Genomic DNA, 23,713 nt, shown 5'->3' on the forward strand with positions numbered 1-23,713 from the left:
CACACAACCATCTTACCCACTACTTTAATAGCACTTCATTTAATAGACCTGAATCTGATACACTGTAATCTCATCATATATAGTAAAATATAAAATAATTGATGCCCTAGAGCAGCCTGGGTGCAACCTGGGGGTCCAGATTTACAGGGGGTTGCAGGATGGTTGTCAAAAAAACACACACAGCCATGCACTCTTAAAAAATGATGGTTCTTCAAGGGTTCTTTAGTAAAAACAACAATTCTGTATAGAACCATGAACATTCAAAGAATCATCTGCATGCTTAAATGGTTCTCTGCATGGTGAGATGGTTCTTCAGATTGATGGAGAATGTGTTGTATATGGTTCTATACAGAGACTTTTTGAAAATGGTTCTCGACAACTAGAACTGGAAATAGGAAACTCATTGTAAATTTAGATTTAAATTAATTCATATATTGTACAAATTCTATATTTCAATTTTAATTAATTTAAGTATTGTACATATTTCTATCCTGTATTTAAAACTAACTTCAATATTACACATTTTCTTATGTTTGAATTTGAATGAACTCATATTGTAAATATTCCTATATTTGAATCTAAATTTAATTCCTATACTGTAAATATTCCTTTGAGTTTATATTTATATTGAACCACATATTGCAAATCTGAAATAAAATTTATTCATGTTGCAAATATTCCTATATTCCTGTTGTAATTAAAATAGTAAATAAATATAAATAAAATAATATATAAATAAAATATACATAATATATTTTCATATATTGAAAATTTTCCTACATTTGAAATTAAATGAAATTACATACTGAAATTGTCATTAAATGAAAAATATATATTGAAATTAGATACAGCACATCACAATTAAAAACGAATGGAGTTATTAAAGAATGAAGTTCTAATTAAATTAATATCTGGAATACATAACATTCCAAAAGTGGAGGTCAAATCTCAAGGCAGAGTTTTTGACAAAAAAAAAAACGTACATGGATAATAACAGCGCAGCATTTATCATTTTATTCACAGAATCCTTAAAATATTGAATAGATCATCTAAAAATAGCTTTCGACAAGTAGTTTGTACTGTGTTAATTCATGTTTATGCTAACTTGCTTGTTAATATAAAACATCTGCATGTTATATTTACTCATCTGCAGAAAACAGGCTGATCGACATAAAGAACGCAGGAATAAGAACAGAAGCACCGTGCAACAGTGAACAAACTGTGGTTTGATGAAGAACAGAAGCTTTGTTTACGATTAGTTTATGACATCGATTGTAGAGGAGACACTGTTAGGCGGACAGACCTGTTAGCCCAAGCTCCTCTCTGGCTGGTCAGCAGTCTGCGCAGTGACTTCCAGTGTTTCCACACCACCCCCTGCTGGCTGTTACTCAGCTTCTGCACACTCATATAGCGACTGTTCTCACTGCGCACTCGCTTCACGAAGGGGTCCACGATCAGCTCCTGAACACAAGCACAAACACACATATAGCCATGAGTGGCAATCTGCGGGGTCCAAGCGCTCATCAGCTCAATGAGGTCTAATACTGGGGACTTTTCACAGACAGATGATAAATAATATGCTCTGGGACCTTCAAATGTCCCACTGATGAGATGAGACCTTCTTTCGAACCGAATTTTGAGGATGCACCAGTGTATCGTTCTCAGATCTGAGTTCCCATGAGCCTCTACATCACAGGCAGAGCAGAGCCAGTTTGCAAGGACAGCGGGAAAACTTCCTTTTAAATGTATGTTGAACTCGTTTGTTCATGAAAATTAGTACCAGTTTACCACTTACATGAACACTTCCTGTCATTACATGGATAACCAGCTAGATTGCTAGCATAGCTGTCAGCACTTAAGTTTTATGTGCATTAATTTAAAAATTTAAGGTAAATAGTTAATATTTTAGCAAAGCCATTGAACAGTGAGAGAGGCTGATCACATTTAATACAGATTGACATTTAGACACTGGTACACTAAGACTGGTAAACTAAGCTGCAGACTTTGATGAAATGAGTTAAATTTTGAGATGATAAGACTAAGAATTTTTGAGTTTTAGTAATTTAATTCAGTATTAATAATCAATAATTCAATAATTGCCATGGTTACAATGATTAACATTTTTTTTTGAGAATTATTTACCTAGAGATGCCAGAGATTATCGCAAGGCTAATTTTGAAATGATCAGATCAAACTCCTTAGACTGAAATTGGCTGTTTTCAGACAATTGACAATAGAAAAATCCAAAAAAATGCAAAACAAATAAAAAATATTCTGGGAGAACTGTCTTGAGTTTTGGATGAATTTTGGTTTAAAATGAGCCAATAAATCAGCAGAATTATGTCTGTAAGCTTTACAGTGTAGGAGTCAAAAACACAACACTGTAGTGCCCCCTAAAGGCCAATCAGACTCATCTCACGTAGTGGGAGGGACCAAGTTTCATATCTGTAGGCCTCATGGTTTGGACAGCACAGTTCATTTTAGCATTGAACAGTAATTTATGTGAATCTGAGCTAAGACAATAGGAATCCAACACCTTTGGAGCTTCAACCCCTAATTATCACTAACGTTTGTGGAATCACAATCAAGGCAGTGCATGAGGCTGTTTAATGAAACTAGACTTCTTTTAGCAATACTGACAAACATTTAATTGATATTTTACATAGAAACATATTACAGAACCCAATCCTTTACAATAATTGGATTTGCTATTATAAGCTAACAGGTCCCTCTGTTTAAGAGCCTTGAGACTGTAGCTTTAGCAGTAGCTAAAAACAGTGGCTAAATTAGCCTAGCTAGCTATAGCCTTAATCCATAGTTGATAGTGATAAATAAATGCAACATACTGTTTATTTTTCACTAAGGGCGAACGGTACAGCAAAGACACAGTATAACTATATTTCAAGAAACATTCACGACACACAGCATCACGATATGTAGTTTTTCTTACAACTGATTAGATTGAACAGAACAAACTGATCGATCACAAAACCGTGGGTGAAATTTGCTTTCACTCATTTTACAATCAGATTTGTACACAACTTTGATGAATAAATCAAAGCGTCCACATAATCAAATAAAACATAAATATTACAACAACACAGTCAGAGGTGACAAGAGAAGATTTAAATATAAACCTGAAACTTGGCTCTGCAGTCAGCTCGGTCCTTCTCCCTCTTCTGGGCGGTGCTCATCAGGGCATCAAAACACGAGTTCCAGAAGTTGGACATTAAGTCGTGGCTCTTTCCGAACGTGTCTAGCTCATACTGCTGCATCGTGGGTCCCACCTACAAACACAAGACACTTTATTTAAACTCACAGTGAGTGATTTTCACTATTTCCAAACCTGTCCTATCATATTATATCTTTCTTTTGTATTTTTCAGTGTTTTATTTAGATTACTTTTGAAGTGAAGTTGAAAAAATAAATTTATTTAATAAATAATAAATAAATAAATAAACAGAATAAATAATAAAGAGTTTTCATATGTAGACGGAGCATTATTGTAGCCATGCCCCATTGTTTTGAAGCAAATGTGTCCCAAAGTCTGAAAATCAGTGTGGAACATCACCAATCGTCACAAAGTCTCACCACTGAAACATTTGGTAAAGTTTGGATACTGTTATGATTGTCTTGGAATATTCAATCGTTATCTTTAATAAAATAAACATAATTAAGGTATAGGGTCACTCAAAGTTAAAGGGTTTTAGTCTAAGATCAGTTAAAATCTCAAATGTGTTTTCAGCTCTGACTTTGAACCAGTTCGGGACAATCATTCAAAACCATTTACACTGTATCATCACCTGATGTAATAGGCATGTCTAAATGTTACCAATTGCATATTTAAAAATAAAACCAAAAAAATGTAATACACCACACATCCTCTCCAGTGTACTCACACACACAAACAAATGTTTGTTTCTGTGAGCTGTGGGGACATTATTTCCATTAATTTCCTGGAAACTTACCCAAACCTTAACCATAACTACTACTAGCCAAACCTCAACTCTTACCCTAACCTTACATCATGTCTTCACCCTAAAATTTAATGATTTACATTATGGGGACCAGATTGTGGAAGAAATGTCCCCACAACGTCAGTGTGTAAACAAATTTTGGTCCCCACAATGCTGCATAAACCTGGTACCCACACACACACCCACAGGGGAATGGTGAGCTGATATAATGAGTGATTTGTTTATCCAAACAGTCCAAACAGAGCAGATTTATGGGTTTAAACTGTCGTCCAGCCATGTATAAATCCTCCGAGCAGGGTGCGCGCCAGACAGTGTGTTTAATTTCGCTCTCCAGCACAGAGATGCTGCAAATAAATCAGCACTTTTCTCTGTCTTGTTTTGGCACCGCATGGGTGGCTTTCATCTAAATACGGACTCCATCACCACAGCACAGACGAGCATGAAGAGCCAGCGTCCACTTTAAACAAACACAGCGTCCACTGCATGAATTATCTGACCAATCAAACACCGAAGAAACGTTTATAAGGGTTTGGACTGGAGCCTAGACCACTAAGAAGCTACGAAAATGAATATGAATTAAGAAAATGAAAAGAGGCTGCGACAAACGTGGCTAATTCATTTTTGTCCACAAAGCAGAAGATGAAATATATACTTATTACACTGTAAACTGTACTTACCGTCCTCACTGCACTCTGTACATACATAATCTGTATATTTAACACACAACTGAATACAACAATATTCTGTATGTTATATATTATGCTGTTGTCGAAAGAAAACCTTGTATGGTGACTTTACAGGAGAAGGAAAAAACCTACCTTACTTTTAATGTAAGTCAATGGAACCAGAATTTTGTACCATGTCATTTTGGGCCGTTTCTTTTGGTCCATTCTTCATGAAATTTACATCCAGTGTAAAGGACAGCAGGCTTTTTAAAATGATGTCAAAAAACTGAAAAACGAGGTTTTCTTCCGACAACAGCGATATATATTTTCATATGTATGTGGACAGGTTTTTATCTACATGTACATTTTTATTATTAGTGACTAGAGTAAATACTATTAGAATACACAGTGTTCTTTAACTACACTCTAAAAAAATATGGTTCTTCAAGAGTTCTTTAGTAAAGAAAATGGTTCTATACAGTAGAACCTTTTGCACGATTAATGGGTTCTTTTCATCATGAAAAGGTTCTTCCAATTGATGGAGAATGTACTGTAGATGGTTCTATACAGAACCTTTTTGAAAAGTTTTCTATATAGCACCCAAAAGGGTTATTATATTGGTACAAGCTTGACATCGTAACAATAGAAGAACTCTTTTGAGTACTATATAGAACCATTTTCAAAATGTTCTATATATAGCACAAGCTGAAGAACCCTTTCACCATGCAAAAGTTTCTTTAATTGTTCATGGTTCTATATAGAACCATTTTTTCTAGAGTTATGAAGCTATGCTGGGTCTGCTGCACATGTGGAAGCTATCCACTCCCAGTGCTGCATGTGGGGCAGCGTGATTGGTTCATTTTGTGACACGGCTGCTTCGACTTATTGTGTCACTTCTCTTTTCAAGTCTCTGGATGGAGGGAAGAGGGTTGCCATGTATCCAAAAAGAGCTGCTCTAAACCGCTTGAGTGTTTGTATCCGAGGAAAATCCGAATAACCAGTAAGCTGATGAAGCTGCTCACAGGACAGTGGTAATATTTTGGTCCAGTAATACCAACACATCCCTGTGTGTGTGTGTGTGTGTGTGTGTGTGTGTGTGTGTGTGTGTGGACTCACGTGGTTGTGGTAGAACAGCTGCCACTCAGCGGTGCTGCAGTATCTGTGCAGGTCCTGAGCGAACGTCGGACTGCCGTTTGTTGGGGGCAGGCTGGGCAGGAGCTGCTGCAGTTTGGTGGGGTCGGCGTGCTGGTCCAGCAGCGTCCGCACCACAGGCACCAGTGGCCTCAGCAAAGCCTCTGCCCCCGAGTTACTGACCCGGTCGCTGTCGGCCCCCGCGGGCCACAGCGTGGCCCCCAGACGCCCCAGCAGAAAGCAAACCTCCTCCCATGACAGACACAACACCGTCTGCAGCAGACTGTGCAGCTTTACACACGCCATCACACACACCTGCACACAGACACAGAGAGCACACACTACTGATCAATAACACACTGATCACTGATCAGAAGTTATGAATCACTGTTCAAGAGTTATGAATCACTGTTCAAGAGTTATGAATCACTGTTCAAGAGTTATGAATCATCATTCAAAAGTTACTAATCACTGATCAGAAGTTACAAATCAGTAGCCATGTTTACAAGCAGCCTGGTAATTCGTTAATAAGAGAGGGTAAAGGGTGCCGTAGTTTCCGCTCTCGGATCTCGGAGAAAGTTATGTTTGCCGTCTGTGATGAAGACCAGTCTGTCTTTGCCTGATTGGCTAAACGCAGTGCGGTGGACAGATTTATTTGCATAAAACTGAACTTTTACACAGCTGAGGTGAACAGAACGCAGCGAGGCGACGTTACGTACCGTTACACTTCCTAATAGGAGAGCAGTGGCGAAGCACGGCGAGCTGCGTACCTGCGAGTGCTGCTGCTGTATGTATCCTGTGATGATCCTCAGGCCGATCTGAGCCATCTCTTTCAGCTCAGCAGCTCCAGGTGTGGCGGGAGTGGTGTGCCACGCCTGCAGCCGGTCCAGCAGATTCACCACACCCTCAAATATCTGAAATACACACAGTCAGTCTCAGGAACAACCAGGAAACACCCCACATTCAACATAACAGGGGCAAAATGACCCCAAAATGATGCCTGGGCGATATGCTCATATTTTACCGTTTTTGTGATAAATTATGTCACAATATGTTTTTCTCAGCACATTGTGGACATCAGCAGTACTTACAGAACTCTGACTAATACATGTTTCATTAGAAAGTTTGATCATAACATTATACTGTTTAACTGGATTTAGTGCAGTTTGTAAAACACTGAATAAAATTCATCGTAGTTGTAGGTTTATCATTATTTTATATGTGGCACTACAGGTCATATAAAAAAAAAACCAAAAAAACGAAATATTGTGATGCATATAGTGTATCGCGATAATATCTTGAAGTATTGTGATATAATATTTTTTGCTATATCTGTCAGAATTGCTCACAGTGGTGGTGATAGGAACCAGACGTCCACCTCTAAAAGCTCCCTCACAGAAAGTTCCTACATGAAATGGTTATGAATTCACTGCCTGATGACTGAGACACTGTTTTATGATAGTTTGGAGAACTTAAACTCCATTCATGGTGGAGGGATACATGCAGGGCGCTGTGAGGCAAAATAGTCCCCAAAGAAAACTTATTATTTCAGATTTTCCACTATTTTCCATCATCAACATTCCATATAAACTCAGAAGACTCGTGTAGGTTCACTGGTGGTTCTGGATAGTAAATAAAATGTCTATATTTGTGTTGTAGTCATGGCGACCCCTGGTTCCTATCACCACCACTGTAAAGAGATCTGAACCATTTCACACCAAACCACTCTGAGTCTCTCTGATTACACCTCACACACTGAAGCTGAATCACTTCCTTTCCTTAGCGCAGTTTGGTATCAGTACGCATGTAATTTTGTTAAGTAATGTGGCCGATAGCACAGCTCTATTCTGAACTGAAATATGTAAATCACTTCTAATTTTACACATTTCTATTTTTAAAAATGTAGATAATGTAGCTTAATGATACTGTTTGAAGGAAGCGTATGAAAATTTGAGACTTTGGATGACTACTGACTTCTACTATATTAGCCTCGTAGCTCCAGCACAGTGCAAATTAGATTTTTTGGGCAAATCTCAGCAAATATCAGCCAGTTTTATCGGCAAAATGATATATCGGTTGATCTTTGCACTCTTGGTCCAAACAAGCCTCATCTAAAAGTGTACATTTCTATGTATTCTCTACCTTTTCACTCCAAAGAGTTTGATTGTCGGTTCCCTCAGCGAATAGGAAGTCCTGTAACAGTCTGAGGAGGCGGAGCAAAGAGGGAATATGGGGCAGAGCCAATCCCTGAGAGTCCCGCAGATCAGACAGAGACGACTCCAACATCATCTCCAAAAGGCTAAAACAAACACATACACAGAAATATATACACGGTTAGTGCATAAGTTCATATACACAGCAAATATATAGACTATACACTCCTGAATTAGCTCAAACTGCACTCCCACAGAAAAACAAAGAAGTGTTCAGGTCTTAAATATTAGAAGGATTATGTTTATCTATTAAAACACAAGGAATTAATAGAGATAGTAATAAGCTAAATATATACAAAATCATCATTTATAGGGTATTTCCTATCTGAATCAGACGTACATCATCAGCTGCATTTCATCATTTCTAGGCACTATTATAAAATATAGTGGTAATCAATAAAGTATGTTCTAATTTATGGCTAAAATATATTTTTTCAAATATAGAAACAAAAAAGCTTGGTGTATTGTTTTTATTTGATTTTATTGTTTTACTTGATTTTACTATTTTTGTCTTATTGTCATTATTTTAGATATTTTATTATTTACTTATTTGTTTTTATTTTTTTTCCCCATTTATTTATTTGTTTATTTATTATTACTCATGTTCTAAATCTTGTTTCAATTATGATTATTTTATTATTATTTCAATCATTTTAATTCATTTTTGTTTCCTTTCTGATCTTAAATTCCTTTTGTTTTATTTTTGACTTTCTTTTGATTTTATTAACTTTAAATTTCAGTTATGCTTTAATTATTGTTTATATTTTCTACTGTTTTATGTATTTTTATTATTAATTTTTAATTTTTTAATATGCTGACCTGATTTGATTCATTTTTATTATTAAATTTACTTTTATTATTTGATGTGTTCTCACACATTATCAATCATTGTAAATGAGGGTCACCCTCAATGGTCTCTGAGGTTTAATAAACGTTGATTGATTGATTGATTAACTGATTATCATATATATTTTACTACTGTCTAAATACTCCCTCCTGTTACATTGGGGTGTTTTTAGAATTTAGAAGTGATTCTTAATTGTACCGAAATTATGAAAAAGAACAAGATCAGGGTAGATTGTGAGATTTCATGACGCATGAAATCACCTCCTGAATAAGTGTTCACAAGATTAAACCCCTGGCCATAGCTTTATTCACCAGGGCTCCAACAGGAAACAGGCTGCTGTTAAACTCTGAGTGGACAATCAGGAGGTTTATCACGCCTGACTGGAGCTCTTACCCCTTTATACTCCTCATACACCAACACCCCAAAGCCAAAAACAGAAACAGAACTACAGCAGGAGAGAAGGACGAGCACTTAAAGAATCCTGGCAACACTCACAACCAGATGTTTCACATCAAACAGATGTTTATAATATAATAAGAATAACCCTATGACTGCAGAGACTTCAAACACAGGACTGCAAAGCTTAGTCAACAAAAATGATTAGCCAATGACAATCATGGAAATTTCACTTAATAACTAAAGCTCACTATAATGTTCATGCGATCCACACAGTCACTCTGACAGACTGTAATACACTACAGGAAGTGTAGGGGGCGATATGGCTTCTACTGTTTCATTTAAAAAGCTCTATAATGTTCATATGATCCACACAGTCACTCTGACAGACTGTAATACTCTACAGGAAGTGTAGGGGGCGATATGGCTTCTACTGTTTCATTTAAAAAGCTCTATAACGTTCATACGATCCACACAGTCACTCTGACAGATATTGGTGTGAAGGATGGACAGTAATGTGAAGGATCGCTGTGTTTTAGCATCTGACCTGCGCTTGATGTCGTCCGGCGGCCGCACTAGTTGGCAAGATGAGCCCAGTTTGGTTAGAACAGAGAAAACCTGTCCTCTCTCTCTCCACACTGCGTCCTCACAGCCTTCAGCGCCGCTCCACAACACTCTGAACACAATGTTAGTCAGCAGGTTGCACAACTCCTCCTCTGGAGCCTGCTGGAGGGAGAGAGCGAGAGAGAGTGATAATTCATATAACTAATAATTGGATAAGATTTCGTTGTTGAGGTTGTAGGGGATGTTTTTGTAGGCTACCTCAGAGTTGGGGTTCTTGGAGAGGCTTATGTGAGGTACCTGATGGTTGAGATTAGGGGTCGAGGCAGTTAAAGACATCTGTGTGGGTTACCTGATGGTCGAGTTTCATGTAGGTTGTTCATGTAGGTTGTTGTAGTTGTTTGTGTAGTGTATGTTAGGGCTGGGGTTGTTTGAGATATTTGTATAGGGTACCTGAGGACTGGGGTTTATGGAGATGTTTTTTATGGTGACCTGAGGATTGAGATTGTTGGAGCTGTTTGTCTGGGATACCTCAGAGTTGGGGCTGTTGGAGAGGTGGGTTCGGGGTACCTGAGGGTCAGGGATGAGGTTGGTTGAGATGTTTGTGTGGGGTACCTGAGATTGGAGGTTTTGTTGGAGATGTTCGTATTGGGTACCTCTATGTTGGAGTTGTTGAAGATGTTCTGGTGAAGCTGTCAGGTGCTCTACACAGAGAGCACCTGACAGCTGAGATTGTTGGAGATGTTTGTTTGGGTTTTCTGAGGTTTGAGGTTCTATTAAAAAAGGTTTGTCTGGAATACCTGAGGGTTGGTGTTGTTGGAGAAGTGTGTTGAAGGCAATTGCATGTTTGAGCTGTTGGAGATGTTTGGGATACTTGTATGTTGGAGTCATTGGAGATGTTTGTGTAGGATTCCTGAAGGTGGAGGTTCTTGGAGATGTTTGTGTAGGGTACCTGAGTGTCAGGGTAGTTGCAGATGTTTGGGTTATCTGACAGGTGGGTTCTTTAAAAAAATGTTTGTTTGTGGTACCTGGCGGTTGTAATTGTTAGAGATTTTGGTTTAAGGTACTTGTGTGTTGGAGTTGTTGGAGATGTTTGTTTGTGGTACCTGAGGGTTGGAATTGTTGGAGATGGTGTCTGCAGTTGGAGGCTCAGTGCTGTAGCTGGTGTCGTCCAGAACATTGGACAAGCTGGAGCTCTTTCGGGGCCTGGGGCCGGGGAAGGCTTTGCTGTGCTCCATTGGTGAGGGTGTCTCTGGCTGGCTGCTCATTGGTGTCTGGGGACCCTTCTGACCACCCAGATCCAGCTCGAAGGGCGAGGTGCCGAAGGGCGAGAGTGGCTGATACAGACCCTCCTCTTCCTCCAGCAGCCGTGAGGAGGACTGGATGTCCACTGTGTTGGACAGGGAGGACGAGCGACTGCCCTGCTCCATTGAGTCGAATGACTTGAAGTTGAGGGAGTCACTGAAGTTCTTCAGCTGGCCACCAGGAGGCGGAGATTGGGACAAGTCAGAAAAGCCCTCAGAGAAGGCCTGGATGATAAGACAGTAGAAACAATTATCATAACCAATTTAGGGGGTGCTTTGGTAAAATGATGACGCCATTTGGTTCCTCAACCTGAGCCCTACCTCGGAGATATCCTGAGCCGGTTCCTCCTCTTCTTCCTCTTCGTCTTCCTCCTCTTCCTCATGATGGGAGTTGTAGGGGATGAAGATGTTGTTCCGGGGTTCCTCCACCACGCTGTCGTCCCGGCGGAGGATGGGTCTGGATTGGCTGGCTTCTATGGAGGTCTGATGATTGGTGCTGGACTGGCTGACGGCTCGGGACTCATACGACTCTTTGACATAGAGTTTGGTGAGGATGTCCTGCCAGCCAGGCTGCCGGGCCAACTGCTTTACACTGTCCTCACTGGAGTAAATCAGGTGAAACAGCTGCACAGAGGTGCAGGGAGTTGGGAATTTTAATATTCAAATGTATATTTGCATTGTAAACACATTAAATCAGTATTAAGAAGATAAGTAGATTACACAAATGAAATATCCACAAAATATCAAGCAAACTGCATGATTTGTCAAGACTTTTCCCTCAGTCTCATTTGTAGGCAACAGAAAAATGTAACCACAGGTTGGAACAATGACATAAATCACGTCCCTGGTGGTCACTCACCTTGCGACAGATGTCCAGTCGGATGGAGAGATCAGCCCGATGCGACAAGTAAACCACCGTCAACAGATCCCTGAAGTTAGGAGTAGGATCTGCACCAAAAACAAACACCAGCACATGAACCAGAAGATCACAAGCACATCCTACTACCTGGAGAAGTGGAGGCAGGAAAAGGGGTAAAAAGAAGTGTAGCTAATATAGTTGCGTAGAAACGTTGTCAGCTAGCTCACACCGCAGCGCTAGCTTAGAAAATCAGCATATCTAGTGCTACCAAAGTGGACCCTGGGCTTCGAGCCCAACAAAGGTAATGTTAGCCAGCTAGCTTCTTATGTTATCTAGCTAACTGGCTGTGTTGATGTTAGCTAACGTCATTATTTTATTTGTGCCCATCGATTACGGCTAAATTAACTCGGTTTAATCAGTGTGTGTGCGCATGTGTTTTGGGGTGGAGGAGGGGCTATTTTTGTTTTTGGGGCAGGACTGTGGAGGGGACATTGATGGGAGGGGCTATATTGGTTTGGGGGTGGGCCTTTGGAGGGAACACTAAAAGAATTGGCTGCATTTGTTTGGGGTGGCTCTTTAGAGGTAACACTGAAGGGAGGGGCTATATTGGTTCGGGGGCGTGGCTTTGGAGGGAACACTAAAAGGATTGGCTGCATTTGTTTGGGGTGGGTCTTTGGAGGTAACACTGGATGGAGGGGCTATACTGGTTTGGACGGAGCTTTGGAGAGACCACTGAAGGTAGGGGCTGTATTGCTTGAGGTCAGGGCTTTGGAGGGAACACAGAAGAATTAAAGGGAGGAGCTGCATTTGTTTAGGGGTGGGGCTTTGGAGGAAACACTAAAGGGACTGGCTGTATGGGACTCTGGAGAGACCACAGAGGGAGCGTCTGTATTGCTTAAGGGCGGGGCTTTTGAGGAATCACTGAGGAATTAAAGAGAGGTGCTGCATTTGTTTGGGGGTGGGGCTTTGGAGGGACATTACCGTCCCTTCTTAGGAGTTTACCTGTGGCCAGCACCTGCTCACACAGGCAGCGGATGAACGTCATGGTGACGGGGATTTCCTCCAGGAAGCAGACGAGGCCGAGGTAGGTGGCCTCTCGGAGCTTGACCCGCTGCTTGTTCCGCTCCGGAACTCGTTCACTCTTCAGGACTTTATACAGAATCTGCAGCACAGCGGCATAAAGGCAGGATTCAGATCCGTACGGCACTGAGAACACACTGCTTGGTTTGTTGGAAATATGGCAAAAACTATCATGATACTACAAGATATTTTATTTATATTTAAACTGCATGTATATCATATTTATATTCATATTACATTTATATGTCTCCATATATTACATTATATATTTATAATTACAATGATTTTTATTCAACAATTGGCACTAAATCCAGTTAAACAGGACTAATTTTGCTCTCTTTATAATGAAACAAGTACTGATGAGTACTGACGATATCCACTAAATGTTCTGAAAAACATGCTGTATTGCATTGTGACATAACTTATCATGATAACAATATATATTGTCATATAGAACTACAGAAAATTCTAAAATGACTGAGAAAGCTGCAGAACATGAAGAAGTTGTAATAAAACTACCACCCAGAATAAAATTAATATCTAAAAGGAAGCTTTAATAAAAATTAATATCCAGAATGTACTGTATTTCAAATCTTGGGACAGATAAATTGACATGACATATATAACTATAATAAATAGATAATTACGGTATATTATTTAGCATTTAATAATCTTGTAGCTCTAAGCATCTAAATATGAAATTTAGTGTCTGGTTTACAAAGTTACAGTTGGAATGAAATGGCTATAATGATGAATATTGATAAGTGACAGTCAGACAGTGGAGTGACCGTAGAGCAGCGAGAGGTGCCGAGGAGGGCGATGGCGGCTCTGCTCACCCTGAAGACTTTCTCTCGCGCTTCGTCTCCAAAGTTGGGTTTGAGCAGAAGACAGTAGAGCTGCTCCACCCCCCACTCCAACAGCACGGACAGAGCCTGAGGATTAGACCTCAACACGGCATACAGCACCTCCAACACACACACAGCCTGAGAGAGAGAGAGAGAGAGAGAGAGAGAGAGGTTTTAATGTTCCTGTAACACAGACAGACAGTCAGACAGACAGACAGGCAGACTGTGAGACAGTCAGACAGTCAGACAGTGAGACAGACAGACAGACAGGCGGTGAGACAGTCAGACAGACAGGCGGTGAGACAGTCAGACAGTGAGACAGACAGACAGACAGATGGTGAGACAGGCAATGAGACAGTGCAGTACCTGCAGGTGGTCCTGTGCTACAGCAGTGAAGGCCAGGACGCTGTGCAGCTCCTCAGTGCTGGGAGACTTCAGCAGGTAATCATTCAGTAGAGTGAAGAGAGACGTCCGAACTGTCTGCTTCTCATCTGACAGAGCACTGCCGTCCCTCTCCACACTGCACACACACACACACACACACACAGACACACACACACACACACGCGCACACACACACACACACACACACACACACAGACACACACACACACACACACACACATATATATATATATATATACACAAATTACAAATTTTCTTCAAACTTCCCCTTTCCTCTTAAAAAAGATGGTGCCTCAAGCGTTCTTTAATAAAGAAAATGGCCATGAACACTCAATGGTTCTATACAGAACCTTTTTGAAAATGGTTCTCTATAGCACCAAAAAGTGTTCTCCTACTGTTAAAGTGTAACACTTGTAACAATAGAAAAACACTTTTGGGGCTCTGTAGAACCCTTTCCAAAAAGATTCTATACAGAACCATCTACAGCACATTCATACACATTTTCCACCAATCTGAAGAACGCTTTCACCATGCAAAGAACCACTTAATCATGCAAAGGGTTCTTTGAGTGGTAGAACCATTGTCTTTACTAAAGAACCTATGAAGGACCATCTTTTTAAGAGTGTAGGCAAAAGCTTACCTGGTCAAAGTCCACATTGTTGTAGAGTTTCTGAGTGTAAATAAGTGAACAGATCCACAGTTACTGCTTATTTACTGATTTTAACACACTGGGGGAAATCAGGTTTTTGGCTGTGCACAGATGCGGCTTATGCAGACCTCACGGAGAATGTTAAACTTTACATGATTCCAATATGTTACAATCAGTAAATAAACAGTAATTGTGCATTAAGATGTGCAGAAGTGTCTCCGTCACTAGCCCTGATCAGGATGCTCCTGTCTGAGTGTCTGTGACCTGCTGGTGTTCTCACCTGTAGTGTGAGCGAATGGAGTCCAGGAGGTACTGAACTCCGTACTTCCTGCGCGTCCTCAGTTTACTCTCCTTCAGCACTGAGGACAGATACTGCACATGACCTACGAACACACAGCCACACAGTGTATTTGTATTTGTATCGCACTTCTTTAGAGCTATGAATGTAACAGTACAATCAGACTGCAAATCGATTAGTGATACTGGAGTTCACGGGTCAATATTCACGAGAAGAAGAACGATGACAGTGGGTCTGTCACTGCACCTCTGAGTCATCATCATGATGATCTCCATGGACAATCTGTGTACAGTCTGTGTACAGCTGTACATATCATAGCTTTTATTTCATAACTTATATACTGTTACAAAAACTACATTGGAAAGGTGCACTAATGTGTATATTGTGTATACACCGATCAGGCATAGCATTCTGACCACCTCCTTGTTTCTACACTCATTGTCCATTTTATCAGCTCCACTTACTATATAGGTGCACTTTGTAGTTCTACAGTTACAGACTGTAGTCCATCTGTTTCTCTGATACTTTGTTAGCCCCCTTTTACCCTGTTCTTCAGTGGTCAGGACCCCTATGGACCCTCACAGAGCAGGTACTATTTGGGTGGTGGGTCATTCTCAGCACTGCAGTAACACTGACGTGGTGGTGGTGTGTTAGTGTGTGTTGTGCTGGTCTGAGTAGATCAGACACATTAACAAAATGAACAAAAAACACGGGGACAAAGGAGACTCAGGAAAAGGATTTGGGATTCGTTGTTTTACCGAGGCAGACGGCGAAGTGGCAGTGGCTCCAGATGCGGAAGTCGAAGAGCAGGTGCTGATAGAGCTGAGAGAGTAAAGCACTGTTCCCCTCACTGCACACCTGCTCGAACAGCAACTGGCACGCCATCAGCACGCTCATATCCATCATACTGCTGGGAACCTGAGAGAGAGAGAGAGAGAGAGAGAGAGAGAGAGAGAGAGAGAGAGAGAGAGAGAGAGAGATTTTACAGAACGCTACCTGCTGATTCTGTTCCAGCTGTGTTACGTCAGACTGAGTGATGGACAGAGTGAGGGGACAGTTATGGTCTCTTGGGCTCCCACTTACGGATGGATGGCATCACTGTGGTTCTTTCTTCTGTTTCCGATAGTTAACTAATAGCTTGTGTGTCTGTAGGTTTACCTTGCTGAGCATGGCTCCTATGATGGGGGGTCCATGGCAGTGAAGGAGGCTCTCCTGATTGACCTGATGGTTCCTCAGCATGTTCCTGACCATCAGCAGAAAAGCAGCCACACTGTTTCTCTCCAAACGGCTCTCTGAAAGATTGAGAAAGAGAGGGAGAGAGAGAGAGATAAAGAGAGATAGAGGGTGTGATTCATGACTTTTGCTTCTGAGCTGGGTATGTACTGACTGGATGACAGTATTAAAGGTATATACTGAGTGGACAACAGTATTGTGGGTATTTACTGACTGGACAACAGTATTAAGGGTACATACTGAGAGGATGACAGTACTGTGGATATATACTCACTGGATGACAGTATTAAGGGTATATACTGACTGGACGACAGTAGCGTGGGTGTATACTGACTGGACGACAGTATAGTGGATGGCAGTATTATGGGTATATACTGAGTGGACGACGGTATTGTAGAAGTATTATGAGTGGACGACAGTAGTGTGGGTTTGTACTGAGTGGACGACAGCAGTGCGGGTTTGTACTGAGTGGACGACAGTAGTGTGGATTTGTACTGAGTGGACGACAGTAGTGTGGGTTTGTACTGAGTGGACAACAGTAGTGTGGATTTGTACTGAGTGGACGACAGTAGTGTGGGTTTGTACTGAGTGGACGACAGCAGTGCGGGTTTGTACCGAGTGGACGACAGTATTTTGTGGATATACTGACCGGATGACCTGCCCAGCGGCAGTAGCATGCCAGTCGCTCCTCTGGAGGATGTCAGCTCCGGCCCCAGCAGGTCCGATGTTTCCTGCCCCCCAGCCTCGCTCTGCTCCAGCCCACACACCTGCTCCAGCAGGGGGAGCAGCGCCCCTATCCCACCCACAGAGTTCAGAACATCCTACACAAACACAACCACAGATGACCAGAGGGGCACAAACAGAAGAATACTTAATGGACCCTCTCGTCCACTGTCTGCTTTAAAAACCTGAGAGCCTGAGGTGGAAACCACACTGAATATAACATGCAGATGTTTTATAATGTATGTCTATGTAGAACCATGAACAGTTACAGAACCCTTTGCATGATTAAAGGGTTCTTTTGCATGGTGAAATGGTAAACTCTACTATGTGAGCATGTGAGCAGTCGGGGTTAACAAGAAAACAAACAGACCTTGATGTCCCAGTTGACCACTCTGTGACCGGTCAGTCTGCCATTGTAGAGATGGTTGGGAGACAGATCCTGACAGATTTGGTTTTTAAAGGCCTGGAACACAGAAAACACAGAACGTGGAGAACCAAAACTCCTACGTCATTACAATACACAAGGCCAGGTGCTCAAACTGTGTAGCTATTATCTGAATATTTCCCAAAGCATTCACTGTTCAAAAGCTTCGTACAGCGCTCAGTTAAGCAGCGACTGTAAGAGTCCTACCTGAGGGGTGTAGTACAGCAGGAGTTTACTGCACAGCTCGGAAAGCTCTCCATCCGTTTTGAACAAGGAGACGTTATTGGGACCTGAAACAAGGAAACACAAGAGCTCTCACGAATCTCTACCAAAGAGATCAGAGGACCAGCCACTAGTCTTCTGAGAAGGCTTTACATTGCATTGCTATGAGGATTAGACTGCATTCAGCCACATGAGCATTAGTGAGGTCAGGTACTGATGTTGGATGATCAATCTGAACCACCCCCCCCCACACACATACTCTACACACACACACACACACACCTCTTTTGATGCTCTACTTGCACTATCTGGAACATTGCTGCTAACACTGTGTTTACACTGCTTACTCTAGTACTACCTCAGTAACTGCTGTGGTTATGTATGTTATCTGACTGCGTAACTCACAGATCACAGCATGTTAAACATCTCTGCACCTTATTCCACAACCCTACCTCATGTCCAGAAGTGAGTGCTGTGTCAGTGCTGCACTGTCCTGTCTGTTTACTGTGTCTAATGTCTGTTTTATTTATCATATTTATTGTATTGTTTCTGGTTTAATTTTTTGTTTGCACACTTATGTCTGCACGTTTGCACTTTGTACTCTTTTGTTCCATGTTGCACCGTGTTGTTCCTGGACACTGTGTACTTGTACATGGATGGAATGACAATAAAAGCCTTTTGACTTGACTTCTGGATTACTCCAACTAATCCCAAAGATGAGCTGCTCCATCACTCCAGCTCACCCAATAAGCGTTCCAAATGAGCTCCATCAATCCAGCTCATTTAAAAGGTGTTCAATGATCACTTCATCTCATACCAAAGATCTTCTATGGAGCTTCTTCACTCCAAACCATCACAAAAAAGGTGTCCAATGGAGCCTCATCATTCCAACTCATCCCAATGATGTTCAGTGGAGCTTCATTACCTTAACTCAACCCAAAGACGTTCTATGGAGCGTCATTACTCCAGCTCAATCCAATTAATTCATCATTTCAATTCATCCCAAAGACGTTCAGTGGAGATTCATCACTCCAGCTCAACCCAATGATGTTCTATGGAGCTTCATCACAGAAACTCATCCTAAAGGTGTCCAATGGAGCCTCATCATTCCTACTCAACCCAATGATGTTCAGTAGAGCTTCATCACATTAACTCATCACAAAGAAGTTCAGCTTAAAGCAGCTGAAATCGCTCATTGGAAAGGCTGTCTGTACTTTTGGACACCAAGTGACCAGTCGACTCTCACCTGACAGATAGAGCGCGCGTGTCTGGGTGGGCTGCAGCGCTTCATGGCAGATGAAGGCTGTGGCCAGCAGGCCGCCTAGTGACGATGGTGACCCCCACTCTGTGTCCTGTAGCCCTGCAGGGATGGTGTGCACCGGTACATCTCTGCCTGGACCCCACCGGCCCCCGGCTGGCGCTGCAAAGGACGCTGGGAAGGACTGTGAGCGGGTGAGGGTGGGAGGGCCGGGAGCCATGGAGAAGCTCAGGTCGGACGGGGAGTGCATCGGAGGGGGCAGTGTCGGGGAGGGGGTGGTGGTGGTGGTGGTGGTCCGGTGACCCGCCGAACCAATGCAGCAGGAGGTAAAAGGCTGGAAGAGAAAGAAAACAAACACACGAGCTGAAATAAACCTGGAAGAGTCTTGAAGAACCGGCGTTAAAGAACCCATATCCCTCACTTTTCTTGTTATTTTTTTTTCTCCAAGGTCCTTATAATGTTAAGACAGTACATTTTTAAACATTAAACATTATAACTTCAGTGTAAATGGGCGGGGCTAAACTGCTATACAGATATATGGGTATGAGTTTTTGTGACATCACAAAACCAGTGAATTCAAAACAGGCTGTTTTTGTGGTTTAGTTTCGTTATATGGATTAAGTGTTTAAGTGCTTCTTGAAAATGGTTCTATTAGCACCAGAAAAGGGTTCTTCTACTGTTACAATGTCAAGCTTGTAATAACTGAGGAACCCTTTTTGGTGCTATATAGAACCACAGAATGCGTTTCAGAATTTATTGCCACATTGAACAAATATATTTTAAAATTCATTTATGTTTAATGTATGGGGAAATATTACACATAGAAATGATCCATAAAAAATATATGTAAATGTGTTTATCAGATCCATCTGAAAATGTATGAAAATATCCCAGAATCCTGTCTGATGCTCTTCACTGTCTGATACCTTTAGAAATGAATTTGTGTTCCAGTCTCTTCATTTTAAATCTGATCTAATGATCCTTTATCAGGACAGAAGCGAGTGTTGTAGTATTGATACTCTGTGAAAATGCAGTTATGATCTGATATCTTGTTCATGTGAAATACATTGTGTGTGAGAGTCTGACTGCAGACGTACATGGTTAATGTAAAGTCAGTGCTGTTCATTCAGTTCATGTATATTTAGTTCTACCTGTAACCTTTTGTTGAAACTAAATACAAATAAATGCATTTAAAATACATTTAACAAGTTACATTGCAAAAGTATATTTGATAAACACATTTGGAATGTATATTTTTCCATATGGGGAACTACAACCCAGGAGCTAAATCAGCCATAACTCTTGCGGCATAAACATTTCTGAAAAAGTTCCTGTTTTGAAACAAGTGGTTCCTCCGTACCTCGTTGAGGGAGGGGAAGCGTAGCGGGGCTGTTTTGCACTGGTTCCCGTCCACGTAGATGGTGACCAAGTTCTGCCCAAACGGCCGGCGGCCAGGGATGTGCACTATAGCTACAGAATGCTACAGAGAGAGAGATACAGAGAGAGATACAGAGAGATAGAGAGAGATAGAGAGAGAGATACAAAGAAAGAGAGAGAGAGAGAGAGAGAGAAAGACAGAAAGAGAGAGAGAGAGAGAGAGAGAGGGAGAAATAGAGAGAGGGAGAGAGATACAGAGACACAGAGAGAGAGAGAGAGAGATACATATATATATATATATATATATATATATATATATATATATATATATAGAGAGAGAGAGAGAGAGAGAGATACAGAGGTAGAGAGAGAGAGGTTAGAGATTAATTGAAGCAGTGTAATCTACACACTGTGTGTATTTCATCAATGTTGTTTAGGTGTGTGTGGGGGTGTACTGTACTGTACTGACCCATGCGCAGTCGTTCAGGGGGTTCTCAGGCAGAGAGACGGCCATGTACTCTTTCTTAGTGCAAACGGCCACTACCAGCACCCCCTCTGTGGTGAAGAATGCCTCAAAGCCCGTCCCACTCGCCGTGAAGAAGCTGAACACACAACAAGACATCAACACACCAATCAACCATATGGAAAAAACATATATTCCAAATGTATTTATCAAATGTATTTTTACAATGTTTGAAAATGGCCAAAAAAACGTATTTATCTGTATTAGTTATTGTCTGTGTTCAGTGTGTAGTGAAGGTTACAGATGTACCTAAACGTTCTGACTTCTGTGATCTGCACTGTACTTTACATTAACCATGTACGTCTGCAATCAGACTCTCACACACAATGTATTTCACATAAACAAGATATCAGATCATAACTGCATTTTCACAGAGTATCAATACCCACAACACTCGCTTCAGACAGTGAAGACCATCAGACAGGATTCTGGATATTTTCATACATTTTCAGATGGATTTGAAAAATACATTTTTGTATGGGACATTTCTATGTGTAATATTTCCAAATACATTTTATAATAAATGTATTTTAAAATATATATTTGGTTAATTAAGTGTTTGAAATGTATTTCAATTATATAAAAATATGCGTCCAAATATTTTACTTACACATGGAGAATTGTGGACTGTAAGTTCCACTTGTAATGTTTGTGTGTTTTTATTTATGAAAAACAGCCGTAGTTCATTTTACACAATTATTTTCCAGCTTCTCTTTGTTTGGGCGTCTCCCTGTTGCTAAGCGACAGTAGTGTCGTAACTTTCAACCAGTTTTATTAGCTATATAGCTAGTAAATATAAAAGATAAATCTTTATTGTGTGCACATAAATGAGCCACTATTAACTAGCAAGTGTGGTGCTAATTGTAAAAGCTGATTTTTGTTAATATGATTTGCTAATTTTTTTTTATCTGTTAAAAATCATACGGTTCAGAGTAACCTAGCAACCGCAAACATCACGGAAGGCCTGCCTTCCTTTTGATCTGATTGGTCAACACAGAAAAACTTTTAGTTCTTTAAAACATTTTAACATCCACCTAATGTTGTTACTATGACTTTAAGGCTGATATATGCAAATGAGCTCTTTATTGATTGGCTGTCCTATATCATGCCCTGTTCAAAAAGCCTGTCTGCACTAACAGCATTATCACTTTAACATGAATGGGCGGGGCTACTGTAGGTATGAATGTAAATGCATTCATGGCTCTGACGTCACAACCATGATGATTTTTACAGCAGCTTTGTTTCCACACGTATGAACTGGAGAGCGAGTGGTATGTTTTGAAACTCCACATCAAGAAAAATGAATTAAATGTAATATTTGCGCATGTGCACAGGCTAAGCCCCGCCCACCTGTAGAGCTGTTTGCGGCGCGGACCCTTGGTCATGCGGAGCGTGCTTTCGGGGGCGGAGAGCCGGGACTCGGAGTGGTGCTGCTGCTGCTGCTGAGGCGGGAATTCAGTGTTCAGGCACAGCCAGGCGTGGAAGGCAAACCCGCTGCCCGGCCAGCGCTGGATGGAGGGCACCATGATGCCCGCCATGGGGGGCGTGAGGTCAAAATACTGCAGGGCGCTGCTCCCTCTCTCCCCGCGGTACGGCTGCATAACACAAAATACCATAACGTGACTGTGGTAATATACTCTGTGACTTTAGTATGTTTGGTGAAGGTTTGATATTACAGGGCTGACCCCATTAATGTGTCTCTAATTTCAATCTGCTTTGGTCCATGAGCACAAATCATAAGAAATTTTACATAAAGACTGAATCATATGGCTACAAAGTGAGATTTTATGACTTAATTGATCAATCAATTTTGGTCACATGGGATTACTGATTTTTTAACAAAACAACAGAAAATCCAAATTCCATTGCAATTAATCCAATCAGAACAAGTTCTGTGACATCTTTTCTCATCATAGTGAATTTAGTTGTGATATAAATGGTTTATACTCTAACATAAGGGTCCAAACTTCATATAAATAAAGTGTATTATCACTAACACTACAATAATAATGATGATGATACTTTTATTTTTCCTTACTTTGCCTAAATTGTAATTTAAGGCCAAAATCTTCATAAAAGTGTTTCAGTCATCAGGCAGTGAATTCATAACCATTTCATGTAGGAACTTTCTGTGAGGGAACTTTTAGAGGTGGACGTCTGGTTCCTATCACCACCACTGTGAACAGTTCTGACTTGGTGTTTCACACCAAACCACTACAAACGACTCTGTTTACATCTTAATCACTGGATTATGCAGGAATTTTGGAAATTCTGTGACATTGGCCTTTAAAATATCACACAGTGCAGTTTTACCCCTCTGGCGGCCATGGCGGACAGCACCCTGATGGCGCGGGCGGTGTACGGGTGCGGAGGGGCACCAGGGTCCGTCCTCAGCAGTTTGAGCAGGCTCTTCAGTTCGGGGGGCCGCAGGGAGAGGGACCCCAGGTCCTGCAGAAGGCCCAGCAGGGCATCCACGCACTGCCGGTCCAACCGCTCCGGAGGCTCCGACAACACGTGCAGCAGGTGGCGCACCATGCCGGCCTCCGCGGCCACAGTGCGGCTCGACAGGCTAACCCGGCATACGGCCGCCAGCCACTGGGAGACCAGCTGCTGCAGAGAGCGAGAGGACAGCTCAGGCAGCCACTGCAGCAGGAGCAGTAACGGCTGGACATTACTGATCCCACACTGAGGAGACTGAGAGTGATCATCTTCTACTGCCTAGA

The 23,713-nt window shown here is 41.4% G+C and overlaps 1 protein-coding gene across 1 annotated transcript in view; it reads right to left on the reverse strand.

Annotated features, from left to right (window-relative positions):
• Positions 1 to 23,713, reverse strand: part of nbeal2 (neurobeachin-like 2) — a 100,945-nt gene that overhangs the window by 19,275 nt on the left and 57,957 nt on the right. The window contains exons 13-35 of the mRNA XM_036596554.1: positions 23,304 to 23,708; positions 22,341 to 22,570; positions 20,937 to 21,069; positions 20,451 to 20,570; positions 19,079 to 19,424; positions 17,818 to 17,900; positions 17,557 to 17,649; positions 17,113 to 17,284; positions 16,389 to 16,522; positions 15,989 to 16,148; positions 15,213 to 15,315; positions 14,245 to 14,398; positions 13,870 to 14,016; positions 12,956 to 13,115; positions 11,954 to 12,042; positions 11,416 to 11,718; positions 10,897 to 11,319; positions 9,777 to 9,955; positions 7,916 to 8,072; positions 6,544 to 6,687; positions 5,759 to 6,088; positions 3,138 to 3,287; positions 1,304 to 1,461 (exon numbers count right to left, since the gene is read on the reverse strand). Coding sequence (XP_036452447.1) covers positions 1,304 to 1,461; positions 3,138 to 3,287; positions 5,759 to 6,088; positions 6,544 to 6,687; positions 7,916 to 8,072; positions 9,777 to 9,955; positions 10,897 to 11,319; positions 11,416 to 11,718; positions 11,954 to 12,042; positions 12,956 to 13,115; positions 13,870 to 14,016; positions 14,245 to 14,398; positions 15,213 to 15,315; positions 15,989 to 16,148; positions 16,389 to 16,522; positions 17,113 to 17,284; positions 17,557 to 17,649; positions 17,818 to 17,900; positions 19,079 to 19,424; positions 20,451 to 20,570; positions 20,937 to 21,069; positions 22,341 to 22,570; positions 23,304 to 23,708 — 4,373 coding nt within the window. The remainder of the gene's footprint in view (positions 1 to 1,303; positions 1,462 to 3,137; positions 3,288 to 5,758; positions 6,089 to 6,543; positions 6,688 to 7,915; positions 8,073 to 9,776; positions 9,956 to 10,896; positions 11,320 to 11,415; positions 11,719 to 11,953; positions 12,043 to 12,955; positions 13,116 to 13,869; positions 14,017 to 14,244; positions 14,399 to 15,212; positions 15,316 to 15,988; positions 16,149 to 16,388; positions 16,523 to 17,112; positions 17,285 to 17,556; positions 17,650 to 17,817; positions 17,901 to 19,078; positions 19,425 to 20,450; positions 20,571 to 20,936; positions 21,070 to 22,340; positions 22,571 to 23,303; positions 23,709 to 23,713) is intronic.

This window comes from Colossoma macropomum, unplaced genomic scaffold (assembly GCF_904425465.1).
Source record: "Colossoma macropomum unplaced genomic scaffold, Colossoma_macropomum, whole genome shotgun sequence".
NCBI lineage: Eukaryota > Metazoa > Chordata > Actinopteri > Characiformes > Serrasalmidae > Colossoma > Colossoma macropomum.